Source organism: Rosa chinensis, chromosome 4, assembly GCF_002994745.2.
Source record: "Rosa chinensis cultivar Old Blush chromosome 4, RchiOBHm-V2, whole genome shotgun sequence".
Lineage (NCBI taxonomy): Eukaryota > Viridiplantae > Streptophyta > Magnoliopsida > Rosales > Rosaceae > Rosa > Rosa chinensis.
The window spans coordinates 2,364,484-2,377,534 of record NC_037091.1 but is presented as its reverse complement, the minus strand read 5'-3'; the positions used below and the strand labels follow the sequence as shown (position 1 = coordinate 2,377,534).

The following is a 13,051-nucleotide window of genomic DNA, read 5'->3' as shown; positions in this document are numbered from 1 at the left end:
AAATCAACTGGACATCAACTGCTTCATTGTGAATCAAATTTATACATCCGTCTCATTTTGCTTCATATGTTCACAACGGCATCCAAAGAGGTTCTTCTGTTCACAATGACTGACATTCTCAAGTGTAATTCATCTTTTGTATCATGATGTACTGAAAGTAGTTACATTAGATTAGAGCCACTCAAAGGCTAGAAATGTCATTTTGTGCTGGACCTGCACCTCATAAAACAGAGGCCTCATAGAGTAAGGGAAACCCAAGTCCATAACTTCTTAAAACAGAAATAGAAGCATTGCAGTTAAGTTAGTTGACAGTTACATACAACCCCAAATAGGCCAACAGACCCATCAACCATGGCTGCAATGCTTCAGCTAAGTCCTCCGCTCTCAGCCACCCAACTAACCAAAGCGAAGCTCATAAGCACATGCGCCGAAATGGGCACCTTCGAAAGGTGTTTGGAGAGAGATGTATTCATTGGGAATTCTTTGATTTGCTTTGATGCAGAATGTGGGCACTTGGATTGTGCCCGGAAGGTGTTTGATGGAATGCTTGATAGAAACACTGCGTCGTGGACTAATCAGAGAGGCTTGAAGCTCAGACTTGAAAACAATCTTTAGAGTTCAAGCTTCAAAGTGCCAGAGCTGATAATAATTCCAAGATTTTTCAGGTTTATTTTTCCTCTTTTTTCTCAGATTCTGCAGGTATATTGTTTTTATAAGGCTATGGTTGACATTTGTTGGTTTTTCTAAGCTTTTAATTCGTAGTGGTTAGTAACATTTGGAATTAGCACAATGGTAGTTGCATAAATTAATCAGCATATATGGATGGCATTTGGGGTCAACATACTGGCACCTTAAGAAAGAGGAGCAATTACCTCTAGCTATGTTAGCAAAGAACTTTGATCTTAGCAAACGGCTCCATGGATTGATGGCAATTTTAATTTGTACATGTGTTAAAGTCGGACTGCATGTATTCCATTGCAGTGATCAAGTGGGATGATTGATGAGACTGATTGTCTGCAGAGTCATAGGAAAGAGGCTGCTGCTGGAAGAGTACATATATACCTGTATTTGTATTCATGAACACTTATACAATATGCAAGTATGTATATGTAATCATCTTCCAGTAATACCTGAATCTTTTCCTTTTCCAAGTTATTAATTTTTTTATGTTTAATTTTTAACTTAAAACATTGTATATGTTTAATTTTTTTTTATTCATTTTTATGACTGTTGTTTCACCCATGTCTGCATTCAGGGCAGAAAAGGGCAAGATCTATCTTGATTTTTACTGCATTAGAAGTGCTACCGTGTTACTCCCATTACCATGTATATCATGTACAATCAACTCTGGAATATTTTGATGAGCATTGAATGAAGAAAAATTCATACTTTAGCCTGGCAAGTGTAACTTCATAATTGAACATATGGCTCGGTCTTTACACGATAAGAACTATATAGGTTCATTGAAATTGATATATACAGTGAATTGGTCTCACTGTTTTCGGCGAAAATTGATGATCAGGTAAGGAAATGGTTTTCCACACATCTTGTATGCTGTTGTTATTGATCTTGCTTTCTGATTCACTTTTTTATTTTTTATATTATTTTTTTTTATATTAGTTACCATGTTGCAGGCTATTGAAATATAATTTCTGTTTGCAGGGAGGAATTAAGTATAGAAATATCAGAAGACAGCCACTGGCCATGGGAAGGGATGCAGATTCTTGCCAACTCCGAATAAAGTAGCTAGAAGCAAAAATGTTTGCTGTTTCCCTTGGTTGTGCGCCTTGTGCTTACATTATTTTCCTAGGTTCTCATGTGCCAATCCATCGAAACATATCATATTTGCACCATGTTGCCTTGGATTAACCAATCCTTTCTTAGGAACAGTTCCATAGATGACAGCAATTTTGATTTCCAAAAGTGTTCTTCAAAGGGGCCAGCTGCATTTCTTTATGTATCTATATGTAATCATCTTCTAATAAATTCCTGAATCTTTTCCTTTTCGTTTTCCTTTTCCAAGTTCTTAATTTTTTTTATGTTTTATTTTTAACTTAGGAGGATGTGGTAAAACTGTCTCTTTGGTGCTGGTTTTGTGTGATTATGTTGCAGAATAACAGACGTATTACTGTTTTATTCATTCATAATTCTACATGTTAGAAAACATTGAAAAATAGCTCATTCTTTAGCAAACTGATTCTTCCTTTGTAAATTTAAAAAGTAGTTGAAAGGATCGGAGTACCCTCAATTTGAAGACCTATAAACAGAGGTCTCAAGTATCTCAGATCTAAAGGGTTCTTCAAAAGGTCTAATTGCATTTCTTTTCCATTGAAATGAGTAACAGAGGTGGTTGCTGCATATATTGCTCGTGTCAATACTGTGTGATTATAAATGCTTTCTTCTCCATGGTCACTACATTCTTTTTTTAATCAACATTGATAATTTCCTTGTCCCATTAAGCATCAAAGTAATGATATTTCAAGTCTCCGAAGGCATCGCAAAGAGTCCAAGTCAAAAAGAAGCTGCTGCTTGGCAAGTGCGCCTCGTGAGAAGTTGCAACTTGCAAAGAAAGGAAAACATTTAAAAAATCTTGGAGGTTCTCATTTAGTCATTTTCAATCTCACATTCACATTGCAGCAGGCACGAAGAAACTACCTACTCGAGAGTTGAGATCTCAGATCTACAATACAAAAGAACTCTAGTCAGTCAGATCTACAATACAAAAGATCTCAGATCGAGCACAGCAAACCAAGCAGAATATGGCTTCTCTGATCACTGAAGCAGCAGCAGCCAGTTCTTCATCTTCTTCTCTCACTCTTTCTTCTACTGATCACCAAAATCATTACACATACGAGGTGTTCCTGAGTTTTCGAGGCGAGGATACGCGTTCTAATTTTACAGATCATTTGTATACCGCTTTGTTTGACAGGGGAATTCAGACCTTCAGAGATGCTGATAAGCTTAGAAGAGGAGAAGAAATATCAGCGGCACTTCTCAAAGCAATTGAGGAGTCCAGAGTTTCAATCATTGTCTTCTCTCAAAACTATGCTTCCTCAAGGTGGTGTTTGGATGAACTCATCAAGATACTTGAATGTAGAAAATCTGAAGGACAAGAGGTTATACCAGTTTTCTACAAGGTGGATCCCTCACATGTACGACACCAAACAGGTGCTTTCGGTGACGCATTTGCCATGCTTGATCAATGCAAATACAAGGGTAGCATTGGCAAATGGAGGGAAGCTCTTTCAGATGCAGCAAATTTGTCTGGATGGACTTACGAGGAAGACCGGTATGTTTTTTTACCCAAACCCTAGTAGCTAGTTAATTAAATATTTTTTTGAAGACGTGAAGCTTTAAACCATTGGTCTTCTACTTTATTTGATTTCGTATATACACTTTTAAATTCATAGGTCCGAAGCTGAATTTATCAAGAAGATTGTTAGGGACTTGTCCGCCCGAGTAGTAAACCCTTTATATGACTTGGATGTTGCTGAACATCCAATTGGATTAGAGTCTTGTATACAAGATGTCAACAGTCTTTTAAAAGTTGAAGAAAATATTATTCGCATGGTGGGCATATGGGGGACTGGTGGAATAGGAAAAACTACAATTGCGAAAGCTGTGTTTAATTCAATTCGCCATAAGTTTGAATCTTGCTGTTTCTTGACAGATGTTAGGTCAAAAGGCCTAGTCCAACTGCAAGAGACACTTTTGTCTGATATTTTAAACTCAAGTTTGAAGTTGAGCAGTGTGGATCAAGGAGTCAGTTTTATAAAGACAAGGATGCGACATAAAAAAGTTCTCTTAATCCTTGATGACGTGAGTGATTCTAGCCAATTAAAGAACTTAGTTCCATCCCCTGATTGTTTTGGCCCGGGTAGTAGAATTCTCATAACAACAAGAGATAAACGCTGTCTAACTGCTCATCAAGTTAATGAAGTATACGAGGTCAAAATTTTAGATGAAGATCAAGCTTTGGAGTTGTTTAGCCTGAATGCATTCAAAAGTAATGGACCTCCACATGCTTACCTAGAACTTGCACGACGTGCGGTACGCTATGCCCAAGGCCTTCCATTAGCTTTGATAGTTTTAGGCTCCCATCTATTTAATAGAAGCACAGAGGAGTGGAAAGCTACAATAGGTAGTTGTAAAGGAGGTCCTCAGGCAGCTATACAGAAAGTTCTCAAACTAAGTTATGATGCTCTAGAAAAGGATTTGCAAGAACTATTTCTTGATATTGCTTGCTTCTTTAAAGGTAAGCATGCAGCCAATGTGAAACCAATACTAGAAGCTTGCCACGACCACAAAACAATGGTGATTGGTATTGCACAACTGCAAGAAAAAGCCTTGATAAGAATTAACAGAGATAATTACATTTGGATGCATGACTTGATAGAAGAAATGGGTAAAGACATAGTGTATCAAGAGTCACCTGATGAACCCGGGGAACGTAGCAGGGTGTGGAGTGAAGAAGATGTCAACGACGTTCTAACAAATAATACAGTAAGTATATTAATGATGTTTTGTGTATTTTAATTTGGAAAGCATTTTATATTGAATATAATTTCTTATTAATTGAGACCTTGAAGAAAACTGTATTGAAACGGTACTTGTGCTTCCAATAGAAATTGCTATGTTTTTTTTGGTCTGAATAGAAATTGCAACCATAAATGTTGCTAGGTTAATAAGCTTGCTTTCTTTTACTATAGGGAACAAATAAAGTTAAAGGCATCCAGGTCTCGTGGCGATCATCTACGATATCTTTGAATGCTAAAAGCTTCTCAGAGATGAAGAAGCTTAGATATATTTCTATGAGAAGAATATCCTTTTCTGGAGATATTGATTATCTCTCCGACCAGTTGAGGTGGCTTGATTGGCAAGAATGTCCGTTGCAATCTTTTCCATCCGATTTTAATGCAAACAGACTTGTAAATCTCGATATTTCTTGGAGTTGCGGAATCACAAGACTATGGGAGGGACGTAAGGTACAATAATCTAATAATTCATTTTATTTCAAGACTTCTTTAATTAAAAGTAAGTGATAGATAACTGTGTTGTAAATTACTGTATTCACTTGGTTGATATTTTCCTTTTTCTTTTGCCATACAGAATTTTTCAAGGCTAACATGTATGAATTTAATTTGTTGTACATCCCTAAAGGAACTCCCAGACTTGAGTGGAATCCCTAACTTGAAAGAGTTGGATCTATCTGGGTGTACCAGTTTAGTTGAGGTTCCTGATTCTATTGGATTGCTTGATAAGCTTGTTACCTTGACTGCTGACGGTTGCTCTAACCTTATTATGTTCCCAAGAAAAATCAACTTGAAATCTGTAGAAACAATCTATATTAGCTATTGCAAGCTTGAGGAATTTTCAGAAGTCGGCGAAGAGATGGGTTTATTGAGAAGTTTGCATCTAATAGGCACTTGCATTAAAGAATTGCATTCGTCCATTGCAAAACTAATTAGGCTGGAAGAGTTGGAACTACGGAATTGTAAAAATCTTACATTTCTGTCGTATAATATTTATGAGTTGCACAATCTAAAGAGTCTTGAAGCGAGTGGATGCTCAAAACTGGCTACATTTCCAAAAATTCCAGTAAAGATGGATTCCTTGAGACGACTCTCTCTTGAAGGTAGTGACATAAGAGAATTGGATGAGTCAATTGAAAATCTCATTGGGCTTGAAGAGTTGGATCTTACTGATTGCAAAAATCTCACAGCTCTACCGTGCAGCATTTATGGGTTACACAATCTAAAGAGTCTTGAAGCGAGTGGATGCTCAAAACTGGCTACATTTCCAAAAATTCCAGTAAAAATGGATTCCTTGAGACGACTCTCTCTTAAAGGTAGTGACATAAGAGAATTGGATGAGTCAATTGAAAATCTCATTGGGCTTGAAGAGTTGGATCTTATTGATTGCAAAAATCTCACAACTTTACCGTGCAGCATTTATGGGTTGCACAATCTAAATAGTCTTGAAGCGAGTGGATGCTCAAAACTGGCTACATTTCCAAAAATTCCAGTAAAGATGGATTCCTTGAGACGACTCTCTCTTGAAGGCAGTGACATAAGAGAATTGGATGAGTCAATTGAAAATATCATTGGGCTTGAAGATTTGGATCTTACTAATTGCAAAAATCTCACAACTCTACCGTGCAGCATTTATGGGTTGCACAATCTAAAGAGTCTTGAAGCTAGTGGATGCTCAAAACTGGCTACATTTCCAAAAATTCTAGTAAAGATGGATTCCTTGAGACTGCTCTCTCTTAGAGGCAGTGACATAAGAGAATTGGATGAGTCAATTGAAAATCTCATTGGGCTTGAACATTTGGATCTTACTGATTGCAAAAATTTCACAACTCTACCGTGCAACATTTATGGTTTGCAAAATTTAGGGTACCTTGATCTTGGTGAATGCTCAAAACTTGCCAGATTTCCAACAAATACCAAACTTTTGAATGTCAATGGTTGCTCACCATCACTTCCCAAGCTACACACGTTCAGTATCGCAGGATGCAGTTTATTATCAGATTGTGATTTCCTGATGACTCTTGATTGCTGGGAAACATTAGAGTGGCTTAATCTGTCAAGAAACAATTTTGTTAGTCTTCCTGCTTGCCTCACCAAATTTGTCAACTTGTGGATGCTTGACTTGTATGGTTGCAAGAGACTCCGAGGAATTCCGGAGCTTCCACCAAACGTTGAACCAAATCGTGGAGCTGTGATAGAGGCGGCGTCGCCGTGAATTGAAGAGCCAACTCCGTCGTCATGGCGGCTATCTTTGTCTTCCGAAACTTCGAAACGACACCGTAGCGCGGAAGAACCATCACCGGCTGAGTTGTCATGGCTCTCTCTCTCTCTCTCTCTCTCTCTCTCTCTCTCTCTCTCTCTCTCTCTCTCCGGAACCAACACCAGTGAATCCTCCGAAACGACAACGCACTGCCGGCGATGGGCAAGCATCAATGGTCCATTCTGCTCATGAAATGGCTCCATGAGAGTGGCTGGCTTTGGTGGCTTTCGTCTGCGAATGACGATTATCACCATCAACAAGAGCAGCAGGAGCATCCGATTTCTCTACAACTCCCATCACTCAATTAGTCCGCAGCTTCAACACCATGAGGAACCAACTGAGTTGTTAAGGCTTTCTCTGTCTTCAGAACCAAAAAAACATCGTGGCGCAGTTAAAGGTGATCAAGACCAGTGGCTCTCTTTGAACTCTGAAGCATCCACTTCAGTGTTTAGACAATAATATCATTTAGTTGAGACACAGAGGTTTAAAATCCCACCTCCTATTTAGAAAGATTTCAACATTTCTCAGGTTTGGGTATGACCCTGTTTTGAGGCTGTCTTCATCTGCTATTTACTCATCAATCTGTAAGTCCATGTATTCATCTTTTTCTTGTTTGTTACTGCATGTTTGTTACTGCATTAGAATTTCAAACTTTGTAACCATGTGCATCATGTACAATTAACTGTGGCCTATTTTGACTTGCAACTGTTATTCCAGAATTGAACAAACAGCCCAGTCATTGAAGTTACTCACTATAAGCACTACATGGTACATTCAAAGTGATGTATGCATTGGCAGTCAGAAATATGTATAGTCCATGCACTCCTTTTAGGCAGTCACTAGTGGTTACAGCACACAAAGCATTGAAATTGATTTTACTCCTCCGAAATAGCTAATACAAGGAAAGAGAGAAAAAAATTAAAGTCATCCTTAAACTATGTGATTAAATCATTCAGGAGAGAACAAAATGGGTCTCCATCTATCTCTCTCTATTTTTTTTTTTTTCCCTTTCTTTTCTGGAATATGCATGCTCCACCCTTGGTATGAATTACTCCCTGTATCAGACTTTAATTATGTGAATAAACTTACAATCTCCTAGCTAGAACTCAGACATTTAAGAAACAATGAACGAAACTTTGTGAATCTTTAAGAATGCAGTGATGCTAGGACATGATATGATAAAATGCAGAAGCATATGATCATGGAGATTCTTTCAAGCCATCTTCTGGTTCCTTTTCTTTACTTTCATTTTGTTACTATGTTGCTAGGTGATTGATATCATGCAGTTTGTTTGTTTATTCCGTTTGCAGTGGGGACTATAGATTTTGCACTTGGAAAGGTTACAGACTCTGGCCAAGTTGGCTACATGGTGATTGTTGATCTCCTGAATTTGAGATAACCGCAAATGAGCTAGAGGCAAAGGTATATGCTATTCTCCTCTAGTTGTATCTTGCCTATGCTCTTTTCCTAGTAATTCTGGCCTCAAGCGCCCATATGTTATTGTCTACAATTTTATCGAAACATCTCATGTTCAAAAGGCAAGATGTTGCATTGTCCTCATTGTCCATGGATTAAGCACATGGAATATGAATGCATCACTCTAAGAAAAATCTTCCTAGTATATGTGCATGCCACAATTACATTAAATTTTCCTCTGTAGATTACAGCTTGGAATTTCATAAACAAGTATTGCCAATAATTCGCCAAACTCATATTCAACAATTTTTTGGTATCAGAAGTTCTAGCCTGGCTTTGGCTAAGAATCTTGCTTCAAGGTGATGCGGCAGGTGTGTGCTGACCTTCTTGAGGAAAATGGAACTGGTTTTCATTGTTTCAAAGGATGGAATTGATACTGTGACAGTGGTATGCTGATACGAATGCTGAGCAATAAGCTACCGAAAGGCAGACATTTGATTGGGGATAGTGTGGTTTACAATGTGGGTGTTTGGTTACCCCAGGAGTTTCAGCCGCAGCTAGAAGTTACCCCTATAATTAAGTATGTTTCGGATCCTCAGATTGTGTTGGGCCACTAAATTGTGGTGAATAAGTCACATATATATGCTATGGATTGAAGCAGGGGAATATTCGGGTTTTGAATATACACACTGCATTGAGTTTGTTGTTTCAAGCTGATACACAGGTAAATGGAATATTCTATATATATGCACTCTGTTTGGATTAGCAAGATGCAGTGTGATGATTACTAATGTAATTTGACTCAATCATAGCTATGTAGGTGCTGATGCTTTGATTAGTTTCTTAATAAAAAGTTATAATGAACTTTACTGATGGCTGCAAAACTTAGTAGGCTTTTGCTTTATCTCATGTATGCTCCTAATAGATGAAGAAGGTGCGCCACAAATCACAGGAAAGATTGTTATGGCCATTCAAATAGTTGGTGAGGGGGAAGCTGTTCATCCACGAGTTTGGCGGCACTGTCATAAACAAGTAAATGATTCTGTTAATGCTATTTTCAATCAAAGAGTTATAGCTTAATGCTTTTGATGTCCATGATCATTGTCTGTACGTTGATCTTGAAGTGGTTGATTGATCTATCTTTTGCTTGTATACTCGCAGGAGGTTTTGGTTGTTCATGTTGGGAAGCGTTTTTACAAATTGTTACTACTAAAGTTGCAAAGGGTGAAGTCCCTTCTGCTGAGGATCCTATTAAATGTCCTGTTGAAAAACTTATTGATGGGGTCCAAATATTTGGTGGTAAACATGATGGAGAGGTGACAGATTTATTAATGTGCCAATGGATGACCACCCGGTTGGTTTCTGCTTCTATGGATGGAACTGTAAGTATAGTAACCATTTTGCTGACCTTATTACATATTTCCTTTTAGTGGAATAAGTAGTGAAACTTAAAGTGCATTTTCATCAGGGTTGGTGGGAACACTTTGGCTCCAGCTTGCCCTGCTACTTCTTTATAGATTTTTTTCCCCTTTTCTTTTGGTGAATTAAAATAATGTTTTGGTTACCAAAAAAATCTGTTGGCTATTCCTGCTTCAACTCTATGCTTCAGGGAATTTTGTATGAATTAGGATAACTTAGTGTTCTTGTCCTTCAAAGTCCCTTTATATGGTACAGCACAAGAACTGGATATGGCAGATGAACTTTATTTTGCTAAAGTAAAAGGAAAAAGTGTAGAAATAGTGCTGAAAGAGATTGTAAGAGTGTAAGCTGTACCACATTGTAAGGAGATTGGCAGTTTTCCTAACCTTTGTACATAGTATGATAGTGTGATGCTATTAGGGATGGAATAGTAGTTCATGCAATTTCAAATTCATTCAAGAGGCCATCTTCTTTATGAACAATACAAATATTGTTTCTTAACAAGGTTAAGTAGGTAATCAACCTGTTTATGATTCCTAATTGACTGTTTGGTTTGTGAGTTGTATGGATTCAGTATAGGTTTGAGTAAGATTTTCCTATACATGTGAAACTTTTCTTCCTAATTTCTTGTGGCCAAGTTCTGCCAATTGACACTTTTTGGGTAAATGTGTTGTGTTTCTACAAAATTTGGGTTTGTAAAATCATTTCCTGCACCATACTGCATTTTAACTTCTTCGAAGGTAATACATCATTTATGGGACAACTAGGGTGCCTGTTTTATTTAATTTTAATTTTGTTTGGCCATGGGTTCTAACTTCTAATACATGAGTGTAGAAGGACGGCTTTTTGTCTGGAAAATTTCTGAAGGTCTAGACGAAGAAGGTACACCACAAATCACAAGAAAGATTGTTATGGCCATTCAACTAGTTGGTTAGGGGGAAGCTGTTCATCCACAAGTTTGTTGGCACTGTCATAAACAAGTAAATGATTCTGTTAATGCTATTTTCAATCAAAGAGTTACAGCTTAATGCTTTTGATGTCCATGTTCATTGTCTGTTGATCTTGTAGTGGTTGATTGATCTATCTTTTGCTTGTATACTTGCAGCAGGTTTTGGTTGTTCGAGTTGGGAAGCGTGTTCTACAAATTGATACTACTAAAGTTGCAAAGGGTCCCTTCTGCTGAGGATCCTATTAAGTGTCCTGTTGAAAAGCTTATTGATGGGGTCCAATTTGTTGGTAAACATGACGGAGAGGTGACTGATTTATCAATGTGCCAATGGATGACCACCCGGCTGGGTTCTGCTTCTATGGATGGAACTGTAAGTATAGTCACCATTTTGCTGACCTTGTTACATATTTCCTTTTAGTGGAATAAGTAGTAAGTGCATTTTCATCAGGGTTGGTGGGAACACTTCGACTCCAGCTTGCCATTCTACATCTTTATAGATTTTTTTTTTTTCCTTTCGTGAATTAAAATAATGTTTTGGTTACAAAAAAAAAAATTTGTCGGCTATTCCTGCTTCACTCTATGCTTCAGGGAATTTTGTATGAATTAGGATAACTTATTGTTCTTGTCCTTCAAAGCCCTTTTTTATGGTAGAGCACAAGAACTGGATATGGCAGATGAACTTCATTTTGCTAAAGTATAAGGAAAAAAGTGTAGAAATAACGCTGAAAGAGATTGTAAGAGTGAAAGCTGTATCACATTGTAAGGAGATTGGCAATTTTTCTAAACTTTGTGCATAGTATGAGACTATTAGGAACGGAATAGTGGTTCATGCAATTTCAAATTCATTCAAGAGGCCATCTTCTTTATAAACAATACAAATATTGTTTCCATACAAGGTTAAGTAGGTAATCAACTAGTTTACGATTCCTAATTGACTGTTTGGTTTCTGAGTTGTATGGATTCAGTATAGTTTTGAGTAAGATTTTCGTATACATGTGAAAATTTTCTTCCTAATTTCTTGTGGCCAAGTTCTGCCAATTGACACCTTTTGGGTAAACATGTTGTGTTTCTACAAAATTTGGGTTTGTAAAATCATTTCCTGCACCATACTGCATTTTAACTTCTTCGAAGGTAATACATCATTTATGGGACAACTAGGGTGCCTGTTTTATTTAATTTTAATTTTTTTAGAGTTGGCCATGGTTTCTAATACATGAGCATGTTATGGCACATATATTTTATTTATACACAAAACACATAAGACACATATGCATAAACATTTTTCCCTATATTGTTGATTGATATAAGTTTTGTGACTCATACACTTGGTCATATCCTGATACAGATAAAGATCTGGGAAGATCGCAAGTAACAACCACTTTTAGTACTGAGACCCTATGATGACCTTCCTGTTTATTCATCTAAACTTGTGACGGCTCCCAACATGCTTGATCACATCATGCTTATAACAGTGGTAAGTGATCATTGATTTGTTTACATTGTATCATAAGGTTTTTTCTGTGATTCTGTTGCCTAATGATGCTGGCTACGCATGTCCTAGTGTATTGAAGTGTAATTGCATGAATCCATTCTACAGGGCCCACTTAATCGGGAAGTGAAGATTTGGTCCTCAGCGAGTGAAGAAGGCTGGCTGCTTCCCAGTGATGCTGAGTCATGGAAATCTACCTAGACCTTAAGAGTTAAAGAGCTTTGCTCAACCTCGAGTTGAGGATGCATTCTTTAATCAAGTCATAGCATTGTCACAAGCTGGCCTTCTTTTACTTGCAAATGCTAAGAAGAATGCTATATATGCCATGCACTTAGACTTAGGTGGTGGGCCAGCATCTACACGTATGGATTACATCGCAAAATTTACTGTTACAATGCCTATTTTGAGCTTTACTGGGACAAGTATATCACCTCATGGTGAACAAATTTATTGTGTCCAAACACAAGCCATTCAACAGTATGCTTTGGACTTATCCAAGTGCATACCTCCCCCATTCTGTAGCGTGTACTAAACAAGTTTCTGAATTAGATTAGCATTCTACTAGTCATATAAACAGAAAATCTTTGAAAGTTAGTTCATTTAAATTTAAATTGATTACATTAAACTGATCATCTATCTGCACATTAAATTGAGTCCAACGTCATCTCTTTGTGGTATCACTTTGCTCAATTTGCTAAGAAAATCTGGATATCATGGTGTTTTTTTTCCCAAGCCAATTCCTTGATCAGATAGCCTTAAATTGAAACTGGTCATCTACTGCTACATTGTGATTCAGATTTATACATCAGTCTCTTTTTGCCTCATATGTTTCATAATGTTTTTAAGCAACATATGTGTTGCTGCAGTATATTCCTTTAACTATTGCAATGAAGCCAATTAGGGTTGCCTTTATATCTGTCAAGCTAAATTTCACTAATAGGAATTACAGAGTCGATGGCATTCAATACGGTTCATCTTTCCACAAT

The 13,051-nt window shown here is 37.4% G+C and overlaps 1 protein-coding gene across 12 annotated transcripts; it reads left to right on the top strand.

Moving 5' to 3' along the window:
- The first annotated feature begins 175 nt into the window (after window positions 1-175).
- On the top strand, window positions 176-12,690 carry LOC112197753 (disease resistance protein RPV1). Of its 12 annotated transcripts, none has more exons than XM_040518974.1 (15): window positions 177-665; window positions 982-1,099; window positions 1,256-1,522; window positions 1,663-3,289; window positions 3,411-4,503; window positions 4,710-4,985; window positions 5,110-7,376; window positions 8,103-8,214; window positions 8,529-8,932; window positions 9,134-9,240; window positions 9,370-9,590; window positions 10,462-10,607; window positions 10,733-10,946; window positions 11,922-12,050; window positions 12,174-12,690. In XM_040518974.1, exons 4-7 carry the CDS (start codon window positions 2,760-2,762, stop codon window positions 6,745-6,747), a joined length of 3,537 nt encoding a protein of 1,178 aa, XP_040374908.1. In that variant the 5' UTR covers window positions 177-665; window positions 982-1,099; window positions 1,256-1,522; window positions 1,663-2,759; the 3' UTR covers window positions 6,748-7,376; window positions 8,103-8,214; window positions 8,529-8,932; window positions 9,134-9,240; window positions 9,370-9,590; window positions 10,462-10,607; window positions 10,733-10,946; window positions 11,922-12,050; window positions 12,174-12,690. The 12 variants fall into 12 exon arrangements, with proteins under 12 accessions (XP_040374917.1, XP_040374908.1, XP_040374914.1 ...); XM_040518980.1 differs by having other exon boundaries at window positions 177-1,099; window positions 8,529-8,788; window positions 8,870-8,932; XM_040518983.1 differs by having other exon boundaries at window positions 176-1,099; window positions 5,161-7,376.
- Window positions 12,691-13,051: the final 361 nt, after the last annotated feature.